This window comes from Schistocerca americana, chromosome 2 (assembly GCF_021461395.2).
Source record: "Schistocerca americana isolate TAMUIC-IGC-003095 chromosome 2, iqSchAmer2.1, whole genome shotgun sequence".
NCBI classification, from domain to species: Eukaryota; Metazoa; Arthropoda; class Insecta; order Orthoptera; family Acrididae; genus Schistocerca; species Schistocerca americana.
This window is the reverse complement of record NC_060120.1, coordinates 559,030,713-559,049,414: the sequence shown is the minus strand read 5'-3', so window position 1 is coordinate 559,049,414 and position 18,702 is coordinate 559,030,713. Positions and strand designations below refer to the sequence as shown.

At 35.1% G+C, this 18,702-nt stretch overlaps 1 protein-coding gene across 4 annotated transcripts in view; it reads right to left on the bottom strand.

The window, feature by feature from the left end:
* Positions 1–820: 820 nt before the first annotated feature.
* LOC124594984 (stimulator of interferon genes protein) overlaps positions 821–18,702 on the bottom strand; it is a 328,498-nt gene continuing 310,616 nt past the window's right edge. For all 4 annotated transcript variants that reach the window (XM_047133516.1, XM_047133515.1, XM_047133518.1 and 1 more), the window contains 3 exons: positions 18,270–18,444; positions 18,067–18,180; positions 821–1,152 (listed from right to left, as the gene is read on the bottom strand). In XM_047133516.1, coding sequence (XP_046989472.1) covers positions 1,064–1,152; positions 18,067–18,180; positions 18,270–18,444 — 378 coding nt within the window. In that variant the 3' untranslated portion in view covers positions 821–1,063. The remainder of the gene's footprint in view (positions 1,153–18,066; positions 18,181–18,269; positions 18,445–18,702) is intronic.

The following is an 18,702-nucleotide window of genomic DNA, read 5'->3' as shown; positions in this document are numbered from 1 at the left end:
ACCACGGCGGTCCTGAGCTCACATCCCCCCTTGATGTTGTCTGTGTTACGCATGGACTACTCAGTTTGTATATTTTGCTTATTTTTTTCATAGTTCCACACAACTTCTTCCTGTTTTCACGATTGATCTGTGTTCAGTTTTTCAAGGCCTATCCACTGTGCCAACTTATAACTAAATCTGAGGGGGGTGCGATGGGAAGGTTCCCTTGTTAGAATCACTGAAACTTTGGATGGATTGTGACAACACAGCACTCCAGTTTATCCATTTATACTAAACACACAGAACACACCTACTATAAAAGCTGTTTCCGCAGGTCAAGTTGACATTTACCATGCTCCAGTGTAAGCAAAACAAGAATTTCAGTGTATCAACATCATATCTGTGCCATGCTAAGAACTTTTCACCTTACCCTTGTATGCTTCAGAGGGTGTCGATAAAATTGAGAATGTAAACATAGCTTTCAGAAAACATATATTGTTTATTTTTATAAAAATATTTTGCACCACAGTGTCACAATAAATATTACAGAATGATGCTTTGATGATATTTACATGCAGTGTAGCCTCTCGTCACCCATTTTGTAACATTCTTGTCTCTCATTTCATTTTATGGTACAATCACCTATTTCTCTTGGAGATACAGTGTAAAAAAAAGTTTAAAAGTATTTTTAAGTACATCATCAGATATTACTATGAATGATTACAGTAACCAACTAGTTTTGGTTTGATTGCACAACGTTTTTTTTTTTTTTTTTTTTTTTTTTTTTTTTTACCAATATAGTCAATAAGCTATTTTATTTCTTCTTAATAATGCCATGTAGTCTCTTTAGGATATAATTCACAATTATTATGTTATAATACATGAAGTCAGTTCTTGTAAACAAATTTTAAAAATATAAAATTACAAAGGCACTTTCAGTCCAAAAATATTTAAAATTCTTCATGTAACGACCAAAAATTGTGTCTGTTAGATAAAAATAAAATAAAAACTGTCATTTAAAAAGTATGTCAATAATATGCTTGATGGAATAACAATTGGCACACATTCTTAATTAAAAAAACATTCAGAGCCTCTGTATATTTTTCAGTTGTTCTATGCGATATAGTAAAAGTTCTGCGATGTTCACACATCTGTTTCCATGTTCATCAAGATCTGGAAAGGTTTTAATAAATAGGTCAATCCACATACTTCAAAATATTGAAATTATAAACATTTACAAATATGAAACTTATTTATACACACATAAAGTTAGTTATTTTTTTAATTTCTAAATAATTTTTTCCAGCTAGGACCACAACCAATACACAGTTATTGAATTAAATCTTTTTCCTTTAACTATGCTGTGCATGAAAGACAAAAGTATGTGCAGTCAATTTTGGCCTCGGTTTATCAATATGTACATATCATTTATAATAACAAAGTATAACATGTGATCAAAAAATATGGTGAATGAATTTCTTTAGCAGCAACTACTGATGCTAAAACCATTTCATGTCATTTGTCTGATACTCTGATATGTTGGCACAGGCAGTGTCAAGTTGGGACATGTTTTAACTTGTCAAAGGTCAGTATGTAGATATGCTAGAGTGACGCTGTGTTTACCATGTTTGTCATGCATCATGAATTTTGAGCAATGTGGGAACACTTAAGTTCTTATTCAAGTTGCAAAAAAGTGCCAAATGAACTCATGAAATGTTGATGACACTGTACTCTGTAGATTGTTTACAAGTGGTGTGAGTGATTGAAAAGCAAAACTGAGTCGGTAGAAGACTAGCAATGTTTGGCACATCCACTACTTCAAAAGCAGAAGAAAATGTGCTAAAATGGCAAAAATTGTTCCTTCAAACAGGCAATTAATTATTCCAGAGCTTACCTATGAACTTAGCATCTTGCATGGGTCCACACAAAGCATTTTAATTAATAATTTGCTAATGAGATGAGTGAGCACAAAATTTGTTCCCAGACATTAGAGTGATGAACAGAAGGAAATCAGTTTGCACAGGGTTGAAAGATAGCCTTCATTGATATCCAGACTTCATGTCCCAAATCGTAACTGGGTATGAAACTTGCATGTAATTATATGATCCTGAGATGGAAATTCGAGTTCCCAAGAGAAAACCCGTGAATCTCCTTGTCCAAGAAGATTCACTGGGTTCCCATTGGGAACTCTTAATTTCCATCTCAAGGTCATATAACTAGATGCAAGTTTCATATCCAGTTATGATTTGGGACATGAAATCAAATCTGGATATGAATGAAGACGATCCTTCAACTCTGTGCAACCTGCAAATGTTGCAGTACACTGCAATGTTTGGAAAACAATGCACAAAGAAAGAGACCAGAAACGTGGGCCAAAGGCTTCCTCTCACAATTCACATCATGCCAAACCTCGCTTCTGGTTCACAAGTTTTTGGCCGGAAAAAGTGTTCCTGTCTGTCTGCATCTACCTTACTCTCCAGATTTAGCACCATACGACTTCTGGCTCTTTCCAAAAATTACTGTGCTTAAAAGAAAAATTTTTGATACCGTGCCTGACATCAAGAGAGCCACGACAGAGCACCTGAACGCCCTTCCAAAATAAGCCCTCCAGAAATGTTTCCAGACATGGATGCAACATTGGGATAAGTGGATTGCTAGCCAAGGACAGTACTGTGAAGGAGATTAAATCAAATTCCATGTACTTGAATGTGCAGTCTTCATTCTGAACAGTTGCTATGAGCCTAAGTCATTGCTATAAAGTGCAAGTCGTCACTAAAAACTAAATATTCACTTCCAGCCCTTAGTTTCTATCTCAAAATAATGTGTGGGGCTCTCCACCATCTGCATTATATTGAACTTTAAAGTTAGGGATTCGCAGAGTATGTCCCAACATGAAAAAAATTTCACAGAATGCACAAAGATCTGCAGAGGATGGCATTTGATGCAGAGATTGGTTTATGGCTTTCAAAATAAGCAAAAGTAATTTACTGCACTTAAATAGATGAAAATCCCACTATTGTTTGTTTACACGAGTCACAATTCATCAGTGGAAACATTAACATCATCAAATATCTAGCAGTATGTGCTGGAACAGCTTAAGGAGAAATGACCACATAAAACAAGTCATAGGAAAGTCAGATCCAAGATCAGTTTAATTGGAAGAATTATAAGAAAATATGCTTCATCCACAAAAGAGGTACCTTGCAAAATTCTCCTCCAGTTACAAAGGCAGGTACTACATGAGATATCTGCATTACTAAAGGTTTACAATTAAATTCTGAGGTTGTATATTCTACAAAGAGTTGGGCGACCATTACTCCCTCCCACCTACACTTCATATAAAGACAAAGACGGTAAAATCAGAGCAACTCATACAAAGACTTACCAACAGCTTTTATTTGCAGATACCAATTGCGAAAGGAAAACAAAGGGAAGAAACTGTAGTGGTGTATGTGGTGCCTCTCTCTGCCACACACACTATAAGGTGGCCTGCAGAGTATAGATGTGGAGGGAGAAATGATACAGGCAAATTTGTATTTGGTATTGTGAATGCAAGCTCTCCTTAAGCCTAAATAAATATGGATGATATGTATGAACACAAATAAGAAAATGTCAGCCATGTTTGATTGGAATATTAGCAATATATCTACGTGTTTAGTCACAAAAAGTAAACCCTAAAGGGTCAACTGTCCAGGAAAAAATGACACTCCGAAGTGATCAGCGGGTGTTTACAGAGTATGGTGAACAGGTCCTCCATGCACAAATAGCCAATGTTCATCATACTACTGTTGCTTTCTCTGTCACTGATGCTAGCTCTTGTCATCCAAATACAGCAAAGCCAAAAAAGTTCAAACAAACATAATATTCACAGCAAAAGTGTTTTGGAACAAATAATGAACTTTTTAGATGTGATTTGGAAGAAATAATGTGCATTCTAGATGCATGTAATAAAACTGTGAAACAATTTCAGAACTGATATGTATTAATAATCAGCCAAATGAAAAATGGAGATCTGGAACTGTCTTGAATCATGAGGACATACATTTACACACACCCTTTAATCCTGAGCAAACAATTTAGAACTTCAGACAACTCCTTTATAGCCCTTATCTCACACACACCATAACTACTACCCTTTCCTTTACATCTGGAAATGGCTTAAAATGCAAACTTTTAAAGATGTTTTTAGTGCTGAATGCTTCAGCTCTTAACTGTTGAAGACTTGTGCAACTGAATTCTAGACGGAAGATTTAAGTAACTTGCTTTGGGCACCAAAATTGCTAGTAGAGTAAGGATTGTTATGTAGAAAAATGAACAGTACTCATACAATTGTGGATCTTCTAATACCTTTGGGTAGCTGACTTCTGAACAATTCTACTGCCACCAACATACATTTTGCGCAAGGACTGTGAAGACAGGATAAGAGAAATTAGGGCTTGTATGGGAGCATATAGAAAGCAGTTTTTTCCTCACTCCATTTGCTTGTGGAACAGGAAAAGAAATGTCAAGTACAGGTGCCAGGTGTTTCCCACCATATACTGTAGCCTGTATTGTAGCCTGCAGAATATGTATGGAGATGTAGATACATATTTGCATCCATTGTGATCTTTACTATCGAACTTTTTGAGAAATTCCTTATGTCTAGGGCTATGTCATAAAGGAATGTGAAGGAAATTCTGATTTATTAGATTCACAACATGCTTAACCAAAATCATTTAGTCAGCATTAGAATCTAGCAGACTTCTCAACAAGCTCTAGTAGAAGACCCAGAAGATGGCGCCAGTATATAGTGTAACAACACATCGCTCTTGTCACAAAAAGAAAAAAAAACAATCAGTTTATTGTGTAAACAGTGCAAAAAATGAATTATGAAAGGTATCTTATGCGTAAAGTAAAATTTCTGGCAGCACAAAAAGTGCGCAAAAGTAAATCTAAAACTCATAAACGACGATTCTCCATTGTAATGATACTTGAATTACGTAACCATTACGACACCTCAACTTAACCTCTGGATACCAACAATATTCTACTGTTTTTCCGTAAAGTAGTTAACATATTTCTGAGACAACATTCAGATTTGATTTCATTAATGTAGAGGTACTTTGATACATCGATATGTTTATGTTGCAATGATATTATTCTTATGTGTATTCTTTCTTTTGTCACTATGATCTTTGACGTACTTGTAACTGATTTTTGGGCGCGTAAGCGATTATTAGAGAGTTAAAGTCTTGGATGTCATGTTGGAAAGACGCATATTGTAGTCAGATTATAAAATGTATGCATATTGTAGTCAGATTATAAAATGTGAACTTAAATAGTGAGGAAGATGTTTTCTAGTATGTTTTGTATTGTGAAGTGATGTTTTGTGTGTTACGTGCCATTGCAACAAAAGCAATAAAAAAGAAGTGTAACTTGAATTCGGAGTGATGATTACTTTTTTTACATCACCATTGTGCTAACTTTCAAAGGTTTAATCTTCAAGAATGGTTTGTGAAGCACATCTATAAAACTTTTGAATATAGCAGAATAAAACCTAGGCCTCTTTGCATCCGAGCTTGGAATCACCACCATCTAGATTTTCGACGATTGAGCCACGATTTTACAACGAGACCAGCGTGGGAAACACGAAAAGATGAATGCCTAGTTTATTCATTATTACATGAAATGACTTTATTAACTGTGCTCTAATGACACCTGCCACATAATAACTTCGTTGTTGCCCGAAAATGCAGTATTTTGCAGCGTGAGCAACACCACAATCAATATTAAATTTTGACCTTTGTTGCGGTAGGGTTGTTAGACCGTGGGCGTGCCCTCTATGTTCCCAACGTGAAACAACCTACCTAGAAAGTATAATCAAATCGAAGGACGAAATAATCAAACTGCTGCAAAGTGATACTAAATCGCTTAGAAGTGAAATTGTGTCTCTCAGGGAAGCAAACGCGAAGTTACTCAGTAATTTGGCACCCTGTGAAAATTCTAGTATGCAGCCTATGAATCCTGTGCCTAGAGCGTAAAGGAACAGTGAAAATTCTCATGGGCAAAATACGATAGAAGAAGACGCAGAGTTTTTCATCAGTGGAAAATCTGTAAGTAAATACCGGTGGAAAACAGTGACATATAATAAAAGGGTGAAATGTGAAATTGGTTCACAAAATCAGATTAACGAAAATGAATTCTTTCTCATTGGCAATTCTATACTAAGAAATGTAGTTTCACGAAACTGTGAAATCAGCTCAACAAACATTATAAAATCTCTTCAGTGCAAACCAGTCTACAGCTAAAAATGAAAACGACCCAAAGACTAATTACAAAGGTGTTTTTATTCATTCTGGGATGAATTCAATACAAAGCAGTAGTCAGGAAGAAATTGTAAGTGAGACGAGAAACATCATTCGTTCAGACAAAGAATTGTACACAAACTCAAGACTGGTTATAAGTGGAATTCTGCACAGAAGGTCAGTAAGCAGTTCTTATACAAACAACATAAACAGTGCTATCAGGGAATAGTGCAATGAACTCGGCACAATATTTGTTGACGCCAACAAATTTTTAAGTGACAAATGCTTGGGGAAGGATGGCGTTCATTTAAATGGACTAGGCTCAACGAATTTCAGTAAAATAATTACAGACATCTGTAAAATCACTAAGAACAAGTGAAAATGATACCGTATGAAGGGGGTGAAAATTCAAAAGTGAAAATTGAAAATGAAGAATATCTTCCAGGCAGAAATTCAAATATAAATATAAGTAAAAAGGACAGCAAGGTTCAGAACTTGTGTTTAACTCCAAACCTGATGGTATTTCATCAAAATGTATAATCACTATCCAACAAAGTAAACAAATTTCATATTTTGTTAGAAAATGATGTGAAAAACACTTTTGTATTATATTTTACTGAACATTGGCTTCACAAAGAGAAATTTCATATGCTATGCATTCCAAATTTTGTATTGTATAAACATGGTGGTAGTTGCATTAATGTTAAAAATAGCATAAATTTTACATGTATGCCTTACGTAGAAAAATTATCCATAGAGAAAGATATTGAGCTAAATGGAATTGAAATCACGGATGAAAAAATTGCTTTAATTTGTCTATACAGGTCTAACTGGTGATATTAACATCATGTTAAAGAACCTTGAAAGTATCTTACACAAGACTACACAAAGAAATAGAAAACTAATTATATGTGGGGATTTCAACATTGACTATGCAAGTGAGTCCAAACAAAAAGCTGCTTTATTGAACCTCGTAGCAACTTTCAATTTAAAGGCTGCTGTAGAAACACCAACACACATCACAAAAACCTCAGCCACAATCCCTGATGAAATATTTACAAATGTGCCCTTGAAATATTCAACACAAATTCACAGGCTTTGGAGACCACCCAGCCCAAGAAATTAGTATAGGATTAGGAAAACAGTTTGGTTCAACTGAATGTCTAACATCTACATCTAGGAAGTAAAATGACCAGAATATACATTTCCTTTACTATCTGAATAAAGAAACTTGGGAAGACATCTATTAATGTAAAAGTACAAATGATAAGTTCAACAAACTCCTAAATAGCTTTAGCTATTATTTTGAACTTTGCTTTCCACTCCATAAAAAGAGAGTCACAAAAAAAGATCTGAAAATAAAATGGGTCACAACAGGGATATAAATATCTGCGAAGAAAAAGAGATAACTTCATGAAATATCTAGACAGAGCACAACACATCCTCAGAATTGTGATTCCTATTTTAAGAATTACAAAAAGATTTCAACTAAAGTAATAAAAGAAGCAAAAAGAATGGCAAATAGCTCCTTCATAGAAAATGCACCAAATAAAACGAAAGCCACATGGGACATTGTAAGGCACGAAACAGGAGTAAAATGGAGAGAATACTATAATATCAAACTGAATGAAAACTCGTCTGTAATATCTGATCAGCAGACAGCAAATAATTTTAACTCATATTTCTCTGGGGCAGCTGAGATTCTGGTGAAGCAAAACTTTCAATATGCTGCCACTGCAAATCATATTAAAACTATCCCTAGTAACAAGTCTCTCTTCCCATATCCAACAGATGAACAGGAAATGCTAAAAACAATAGGGGAGCTAAAAACAGAATTTTCCTCTGGTACTGACAACATATCAGACCATATCATTGAAAAATGTGCACCCTTAGTAGTTAGGCCCATGGTAGACATACACAATAGTTCACTTTCTTAGGGAATCTTCCCAGAAACGTTAAAAATAGCTAAAGTGAAGGCACTGTACAAAAAGGGTGAAAAATAGATATAACAAATCATGGGCCAGTCTCTCTACTATCTGTTTTTTCTAAAATAATTGAAAAAATCTTAAAAGACTCGTAGATTTCATAGACAAAAAAAACTTTTCTCAGCTATACAGCACAGTTTTCGAAAATGAAAACCCACCAAGACAGCTATTATCCATTTCTTACATGAAGCTTTAAATGCATTAGATAAAAAAGAACACACAACGGCAATATTCCTAGATCTTCCAAAAGCCTTTCTCCTTTTAACCATGGTCTATTGCTTAGAAAGCTAGAAAATGTTGGTGTCAGAGGCCCAGCCTATGAGTGGGTAAAGTCATATCTACAAAACAGACACCAAGTAGTTGAAGTCTTGTACAAAGAAGGAAAAAAATTATTTTCCTATTAATCAGAAAAACAATGTTTTAAATACGATGTGCCACAGGGTTCTGTACTGGGACCAATATTGTTCTTGCTGTTTGTAAATGACTAGGAACCATCCAGCCCTAACTATAAGTACATTAAATATGCTGATGATACAAATATACTTATCAAAGGCAAGACCTCAGAAGAGCTCCAAAACGAAATAAAAAAGAGCACTTCACATGTATCAGAATGGTACGCAATGAATAACTCAATAATAAACACACATAAAACAAATACTATGCATCCATCTACACACAGTGCAGAATAAGCAGCCTTTAACCGCAACCATAGAACTGTTAGGCAAAAGACTTGAAATTGTAAATAGCACCATATTTTTAGGAGTTTGGATCCAAGATGACCTAAGATGGCAGAAACACACACGCAGCACCTATGTAATAAATTAAACACCATTTGTTATAGCATAAAAATTCTTTCTGGATGCAGATCAATGCAAGTCATAAAAAATGTGTGCTATGCCCAAGCAGAATCGCTACTAAGATATGATTCAATTTTCTGGGGAAATTCACCACCCAGCAAAAGCTGTTTTATTGTACAAAAAAGAATTTTATGAGCCATGGAAGGCACAGCACCTCGATCTTCATGCAAACCCTCATTTAAAAAGCTTCGTATTCTTCCATTACCATGCCTATATATCCTCGAAACAATAATATTTATAAGGAAAATCAAATGAAAAAAAAAAATATATATATATATCCATTCATACAACACAAGGAATAGTCAAGATTTACATATGCAGTTTTCACATACAACACCAAAACAAAAAGGACCCTTGCAAGCAGGAAAATAACTGTATAACAAACTACCTACAAATATTAAGGCAATAACTGGCGTGCACACATTCAAAACTGCTGTGAGTGACTACTTGCTACAGAATTGCTACTATAGTGTTGATGAATTTTTATCTACAGTGTAAATATGTGAAAAATTAAAATAGTTTATACAATTAAGGCCAAAATGAGAAATGTGTACATGTACATTCATCTGTGTATTATGGGTGGTCTATTAAATATGTGTGTGTGTCTGTATAATCAAGGCCGAAAGATAGAAATGTGTATGTGTAAAATTTATTTGTGTATTTATGGAAGGTTATTCCCATATTGCTATATACTGGAAACCATACAACAGTTTTTTCTGTTAAAACTTTATTGCAAATTATTTGACTTGTCCTATATCATTATGTACCCATATACAATGTATGATTCACAGGACTAATAATACAATACAATGCAATATATTCGATTCAGGTAGAAGAGACATGTCAAACAGTTGTAGTAAAATTTCACCACAGAGAACAGATGCTAATGCCAACATCCTAATAATAATAATAATACAGTTTGTTACAGAAGAAATCTAATAATAAGTTACTCCTATCAGTTTATGCTCCAAGTTTTTGGAAGGGTACATCTGCAAAGGAACCACATACAGAACTGTATATTCGTGGGTACTGCTTGAGTATTTTACATCTTATCATATCTTGTGTGATGAGCAAGCATGAGGAATTCAGAAGTATGCTGCTAGATTTATACCCGAGTTTATTCAGCATGAAGAATTAGGGCAATTCCATGTCAAATCAACAAGTGCTACAACCTGACCCTCTCAGATTTTTTTGAAATTAAGTATGCATATATTACTCATAAATCATGACACAAATTAATTTTTTCACATTTTTCTGATGAAAAGTTACCGAGTAAGGACCTTCAAAAATTGAAAAGATGACAAATTTTTGACTCGCGGAACAATGTTGTTTTCTTTACAGCTCGTGTTCTAATTAAGCTAGAACCATAAAATTTACTTCATTGGAAAGCTCTTTTAAAGCGCTTTTATATGATACCAAACATCATTAGTTTAATATATATACACAAATTGTTAAAAAAACATTGTTGAATTTAGCGAATTTTGAAAAACCGTATTTTTAAAATTCTCAAAAAAACATATGTGAAAGATACACTTTACATCTACATATTCTGAAAGTTTCAACTTGGGATGATCCATGAGATCACTATCAAAAGCAATTTTACGTTAAGGGTGGCGCTTTAAAAATTCGTAAAAACTAATTTATTTTAGATATTTGGCCTACTTCTCACCAGCTATATGTTGTTGTAAAATGTGGAAATTAAATATAACTTATAATTGACAAAAGAACATATGTTTTATGCTTCTGTAATTAATAAATACAAAATGAAAACTTAAAAAAATAAATAAATAAAAAAACACAGAAAGATGAATACCTGAGATCACACCTAAATTCAGTTAGTAATTACTATTATTTACAAATAGGCGTCCTATTAGTGCACTTCTTCATACTTCGAACTAATCAGTCTGTTCACATCAACATTTCTGCACTGGATAACTTATATGTTCGCCCTACAGGAGTTTGAGGGTTCACGATTGGCACTACTTCCCTACTGCTTATGGAAAAAATATCTGGATGACTCGGAAACGTGAAAGATGGTGACAGTTCATGTGGAGTAAGAAACTAACTGTGATTTCATCCTTCTCCTGATTTTTTTTTCAAGTACACACGTTAACCACCAGAGTCCATTATAATCACAGCATATCCTTTTATGTCTTTGAATGGCATTGTATCACTGTCAGAAACTGTCACCAGTTCAATTTTAGTGTCATCAGAGTTTGAATACACTTTTGTTATTATTTTGTCCTTGCTAAAAGGAATAAAAGTGTGAAGTTTTTGTGTCCCTACAATTTTGCAGCATTTCTCAAATCTTTCCATAAGTTTCATTTCTTCATTTTTGTGATCTTCTTTAGTAGCATACTTGAAGTTCGTTGCTTCTATGTTATCCTTGGCAAACATAAAAAGTTGTTTTGGTGTCATTATTTGATCACTGTATGGCCGTTGCAGACTTGCTCGAGCTGCAAGTCATTTAACTGTTCCACCAACACCATCGTTAGCTCCCTTCCGTTGCGAGGTGGCTGAAAAATGCCATTCAGCTTCAGTTTGGAAATCTTCTTCATGATGGCACAGGATGATAAAGTTCTTCCTATTTTTATAATGAGCTGCTGCTCCATCAGAGAAATAATAGATTTTTCTTGGTTTTCTACCGAATTTAACAGTCAGGAAGTCCATCAAGTATGATTGGAACAAATGCACAGCAACAGCGTCATGTGTTAGGCATTCTGATATGATTACAGGACTTGTCTGCTCAAGTTTGTTCCCATCCTTGTAATAAGCGACAATGGGATGAATCGTTGTTTGCATGTTTGTCCAGTGATAGCCTTGAACTTCATCCTGGATGACAAAGGAGTAATTTTCAGAAAAGTCACAGATCGCTAAGACCTCGCCTTCTTTAAGTTCATTTCTCAGTCTCTTTTGGAAGGTTGATTGTTGACTAGCAACAAATGAATGTCGTGTAAGTGATTTTAATTTATCAAAAAAACAATCAATAAAGTTGTCAGATGATTTTATGATTGTTTCTAGAGATGTGTGATCAACAGAAACCCATCACTGATAAGTTATATTACCAATATCATTATTATTCAACAAATCTTGTAAATATGTCTTAAATGTTTCTGGGCCAGGGGAGAATTTACATTCACCAAAATGACAACCAGGTAATGACGGATCACATACAACTCTTGGAATGCGGTCTTTGTAAGTTTTTATTGGATTATCTTCATTCTTTGTCAGCTGAGGAATGTTACACCCAGTCAGCATGAGTTTGAAGTTTTTATGTATAGTGCACACACAGACACTATGTGTACCACTACTTCCAGCTAAAACACAATTTTTGGGACATAGGTCTGCAAACTTCGCAAATCCAATGTGGAGCTCTGGATGGTTGTCTTTAAATTCTTTCAAATTACTTAAAACTAGCCGTTTTTGTACTTGCAGTTTTTCTCCATTATCTCTCACAAGCACAAAATCTTTTTTCCCAGACATTGCCCTGCTTATCTCATCAGAACAATAAAAGTCTCTAACAAAATCAGCAGTTGTTTGATAAAGTCTTGCCAGGTTTTGGGTTTGGTGAAGACAAAATTCCCCTGGCCTTCACCAAATCTTTTATTCTTCGAGCCATGTAATTTGTTACTTTAAATTCATCTTGAAGCTTCTTAACATTCCAGCTTTTAGGTAAAATGGTAAGAATTTCCACCTGTGTACTTCAAGATGTACATGAACGAAATTTATCTTTTAGCTGACTGATCCTCTCAGATTCTGCATGATCATGTACCTCTTCTTCTTTTTCGGAAGGAAGCAATAATATTCCTTAGGATATTTTGCTTCACACAGTCATTTCTTCTTAACTGGCGATTCGCCAACGGACTGCAAAGAAGCATTCAACCTTTCTAAGGCCTCAGTTGCTCCAATGTCTTTTATGTCACTATCACATAAAACCTTTTCACTTTCTTGTTTCACCACAGAATACAGTAGATCATCATCATTTTCTGTGCTGGACGTATCACAAATTTCTACCCGTGCAATTTTTTTACGGCAGTTGTCACACTCTTTCTGATTTAAAGTTAAGAAAGGCTTTCTTGCTATCATCCATTATGAAACAGGCCGTAAATTTTTCTTGTGGTTATTGTGGCCCTTTTCATTAAATGGATTACAGCACAAAGCTGAAATTTTAGGCATTTTACATTTCTCAAGTGAACAAACTAATTTTAAAAAATGGTTTTGAAGTTGAATGCCCCAGCTTTCTATATTCAATACTACACAATATTACTTCTTTATTCTTTCACTTCCTGCAAAAAAATATTTCATTATGTTAATAGTATGCAAACATTAACTGGTTGTAGGCATACAAACTTACATACCCTTGTGAGATTTGTACAAAAGTACCTTTAAGTTAAATTCAAAACACACTTTAAGCTAAATTCAAAACACATTTCAGAGTTAATCACATAATTTCACTACAGCTGCCTCACAACAAAAGAATGTGTGGGTCACTTTCAACAATAGGTGAAAATTGCTGACAATATTAACCAGAGATAAAATACTGAATAGGTTGCAGATAGTAACACCAAAGAATCATTTTATATATAATCTTTTAAATGAGAAATTGCTTCCTTTTTTTCTTTTTTTCCGTGGTTTTACAGCTATTAATAAATAGTTAGCACTAAAGTTTAATAAGCAGTTATTCGTTTCAAGTGCAATTTGTGGACCATGTAACAAAATTTAACACTGTATTATTTTCATGTGTAGCAAAATAATAGAAATTCACCCATCTGACTGTGATTTTGGAGAATCGTGGTAAACATAAAATTGCTTTTGATACTGATCCCATGCTCATCCCAAGTTGAAACTTTCAGAATATGTAGATGTAAAGTGTACCTTTCACATATATTTTTTTGAGAATTTTAAAAATGCAGTTTTTCAAAATTCGATAAAATCAACAATGTTGTTTTTATAAACAATGTTATATATATTAAACTAATGATGTTTGGTATCATATAAAAGCTCTTTAAAAGAGCTTTCCAATGAAATAAATTTTATTGTTCTAGCTTAATTAGAACACGAGTTATAAAGAAAACAACATTGTTCCGCGAGTCAAAAATTTGTCATTTTTTTCAATTTTTGAAAGTCCATTACTCGGTAACTTTTTATCAGAAAAATGTGAAAAAATTAATTTGTGGTACTATTTATGAGTACTATAGGCATACTTAATTTCATTCAAATCGAAGAGGGTAAGGTTGAAAACGATGGTTTCATTTGTTGATTTGACGTGGAACGACCCATTACGTGGGTGCTCATAGAAATTGAATGAGAATTACTGGAAGAAATAATACATTCTGACACAAGACCACAAGATAAATTTAGAGAAGCAGTAATTTAATGTAGCTTGCTGTACTGTCTGCATCACATATTTTGTCTATATTAGTGATGCAAAGGGGAACGTCATGGGACAAAAAAGCTTTTAATGAAATCAATGAGATTAGTAAGCCCGTCCACCACAGCAAGAATGTACCATATTGAATGAGGAAAATTGGTTTTAAATTGTCTTTAGATCAAAAACTGCACAAAAAGCAAAATGACATCAGTTTTTAATTGTCCTGGGGCCAAAAACCACATAAAATGCTGCATGACATCGGTTTTTAATTATCCTGGTGCCAAAAACTGCATAAAAAGCAAAATGACATTAGTTTCTAATTGTTGAGATCGGCGCAACACATGTTCAATATGCTGTTCACGTTTTCTGCCACATGTTGAAATCAAGAAACAGCATGTTCCACAACAGACTGGAGTGTTCAGGGGTCACGTTCAGAATGTGTTGAGCATGCCTTCAGTTCAGCTATGTTCACAATTGGATCACTGAACACAACATCTTTCAGATAATCCCAAGGCCAGAAGTCACACAGGTTAAGATCAGGTGATTTGGAAGGCCAAGCTGTAGGGAAATGATGGCTGATAATTCTAGCATTTTGAAAACACCTCTGCAGCAGCCACTTCACTGGCTATGCAGATGTGTGGAGGAGCACCATCTTGGATAAAAATGGCCTCACCCACACATACACACTGTTGAAGGGATGGAATGATGTTGGTGTGCAAAAGACTCTCACTGAGTTTACCAGTGACGGTACAGTTAACAGGACCCACAGGACATAGTCCTATGACAAACAATCCTGTCAACCTGTACCACAGTCACCTTTGCAGAATGAAGGGGCACTGGTTGATGTGCATGAAGATTTTCCATTGCCCATATTCTGCAATTTTGCGTATTGACATGTCCTTGGAGAAGGAAATGTCTGTCCTCTGAATGTTCTATGGCCACTCATTGCCTACTTCAATGCAAAGTAGAATTCCAGAGTGAATGTTTATCATGTCCGACTCACGACATGTCCGACTCCCTGTGCACTACATGTTTGCCTGCCACTGCTCAACCTCTCCTGCAATGCTGTGACCACATCTTCGAGAGATGTTGGATCAACTGCTTTTGTTCCTCTGCCGCACTGCACTTCTAAAGCACTTGACTTTTCAAATTGTGTAATAATTTTCTCCAGACCTTTAGTAGGTATCGGATCAATGCCTTTTTTAATACTCTCGAGTGTCTGAAACTTCTGCAGAGCTACTGGTGAACAGTCACTGTTCTTCTAAATGAGCTTTACCAGCAGCATCCTGGGGCCTTCATGGAGACAGTCATGTTGGGTGTATCGAACGCAAACTGAGGAAAAGCCATGTGCACGCAGCTGTTGGTGTGCATACCCTGATGCTTACAGTGCCATCTATCACTCAAATTTAAGAAATTTTTTTTCAGATTGGATGTCATTGTGAGTAATGGTTTTCTTTCTACAGCATTTTGAAACTGAAACTTTCATTTTGGACATCATGTATATTGTCATCTTGATTTCATTCATTTACAGTAGGAATGGTTGGTTAGTAATGAAATAATGTAATGTCTCTTCCATATAAGCTTCCACCCAAGGAAGCTCACCTCGGTGTTTCGAAGAATGAAGTCTATGGACATAGCATGACACATCAGGCACTGAATCTCAGGATAATCCAGAAGAGAATCTGCCATTCCACAGCTTCAAAGAAGGTATTGTTTTCTCTCTTGGAACATGGCTATGTGCCGAAGAATGGGCAATTTGAGGGGTCCTCAGTAAAGAGCGATTTAATCTAACAAGTGCCATTCTGAAAACCATGACAGCAATATAATTGTCTTTATTTGAATAAGCTGTTGCAGCATAAAGGCAAAGAAACGAGTAAACAGTGAAAACAACAGTAAACAGTGAAAACAACCATGCATGGTAAATCATCAACGAGAAGTTCACCCCAGTAATAAGTTCACAATGAGCTAACAACATGTCATCTGTTACGATGACTACGAAAAGGGCAACATAAGATGATGATATATGTGTAGGAGAACTACTAAATATCTGTAGTATAGACAGTCTCAATCTATTAAATAAATGAAATGAGAGCAATAATTTAATATACATGAAAGAGAACAACAAGTATTGTTTCATCTACTTGCAAAAACAACTGCGTGGTATGAATATTCAAATAATGTCATGAATATACATGAACCACAATGTAATTGATGAATTATATGTTACTAACAGTTCTATAATATATGAGGGTTTTCGTGTCTGCACATCCTGTCACTTGACGGCCGTTATCTCACTGTGCCAACATTACGTATCACATATCAGCAGGTGCTGGTTGTATGGTTCTACTGCTTCGTTTGTCAATGTCATCAGTGATCTTCTCTAACTGCTAAGTGTGCTTGGTTATTCAGTTCTTAAATGCAGAACAAGTTCGTCCTGGTGAAATTCACTGGTAGCCTGTTGAAGTTTATGTCGCTGATGTAATGAATGGTGGAAATGTGCATAAATGATGTAGAATGTTTGATGAAGGAAGGACAAATATTCATGATAAAGAATGATCTGAATGGCCTACTGTCACGAATGAAGAGTTGACACAAAAAGGTTATCAGGCAATTCACCACAACAGATGCTTCAGTAATTACGAGCTGCATCAGAAATTTCCACAAGTTTCAAGATCAGTAGTTTTTCACATTTTTACTGACAAACTCCTCTACAAAAAAGTGTGTGCAAGATGGATCATAAAATGTTGATGGAAGAATGCAGAACAAAGTGAATGGTACATTCTTTATCTGTTTTGGGTTGCTATCACAAGGACAGTGGTGAGTTCTTGAATCACAATGTGACTGGTGATGTGAGGTGGATTGTGAACTACACTCCAGAGAATAAACGTCAATCCAATGAGTGGCATCATTCAAATTCCCCGACGAAATCATGAAATTCAAACAAGAACCTTCAACATGTAAAATAATGGCCACAGTTTTTTTGGGTCTAGAAAGGTATTCTTCTGTTAGACTTTTTGCCAAGAGGAATGACAGTAGCTGCTGAGAGTTACTGTAAAATATTGTTAAACCTTAGGTACACTATTCAGAGTCACTAGCGGGGACTGGTCTCTAGCAGCATTTTTCTGCTTTACGACAATGCGTGGCCTCATGTGGTGGTGAGAACAAAGACACAACTGGACAAGTTTCACTGGGAATTTCTGGACCATCAACCATACAGCCCTAACTTAGCACCATCAGACTTTAATCTGTTTCCAAAACTGAAGAAATTTCATTGTGGAAAGCACTTGGAAAATGATGACACACTGAAAGAAACTGGTTTAACAGTCAGGCAGCAGAGTTCTTTGATGCTGGGATCCAAAAACATGACAAATGTTTAAATGTTCATGGTGCCTGTGAAACAAATGTGCATATTGTAGTTTATCACACAATTTACATTCATATATAAAGTTTCTCTTAATCCATTACAAATCAGCCATTGCTTTAAAATGACCCTCATACAATGCGTGTCATATGATAAATAGTGATATCTAATATAAAAATTGACAGAAACAGATAAGAATGACTAATTTGATGTCTTTTCCGTAACTTACCAATGTAATATACAATCTCACACAAATCGCGACAATCACGGTCCGCTTTTATAATTTTACGTAATGTTTTGTAGAAAAGTGACATCAGCTCCTGTAAGTGTTCTCTGTAAAATACTGAAAGAGTTTGAAAAACATAAAAGGTATGTTAATAAGTTGAGGATTTTAACTGCAAAATTGTAATTGATATGGATGTATCTTATCACCTTGATTTTCTCCACTTCGAGAAATAGCATCGTGGAGGCTTTTCAAAGGAGTTGCACCTTCTGCAGCTACGTATACAGGTTCATCATTTGTATTAGGATTTTTTATCCTGTATACAGAGTTTTTATACACACGTTGTTGTACACCTGCTCTATTCAAAATATGTGATTCCAAGCTCTGCAAGAAGAAAAAGGATTCAAAGAAATATTGTGAAAATGCACTCTGACAGTACAGAATTCAGCCAAATTAATCTCGGAAATTTTCTCATAAACAATAGAGGTGCAATATTTTCTGTACCCTTACGGGCTATAAATGAGAAAATGTGTGCAACTAACCTTATTATAATTTTAATAACAAGTATATGGGATAATAAGTTGCAAGGATGACATGTTGAGTTGCAGACAGGCACAATGAAAAGAATGTAACAATTTAGCT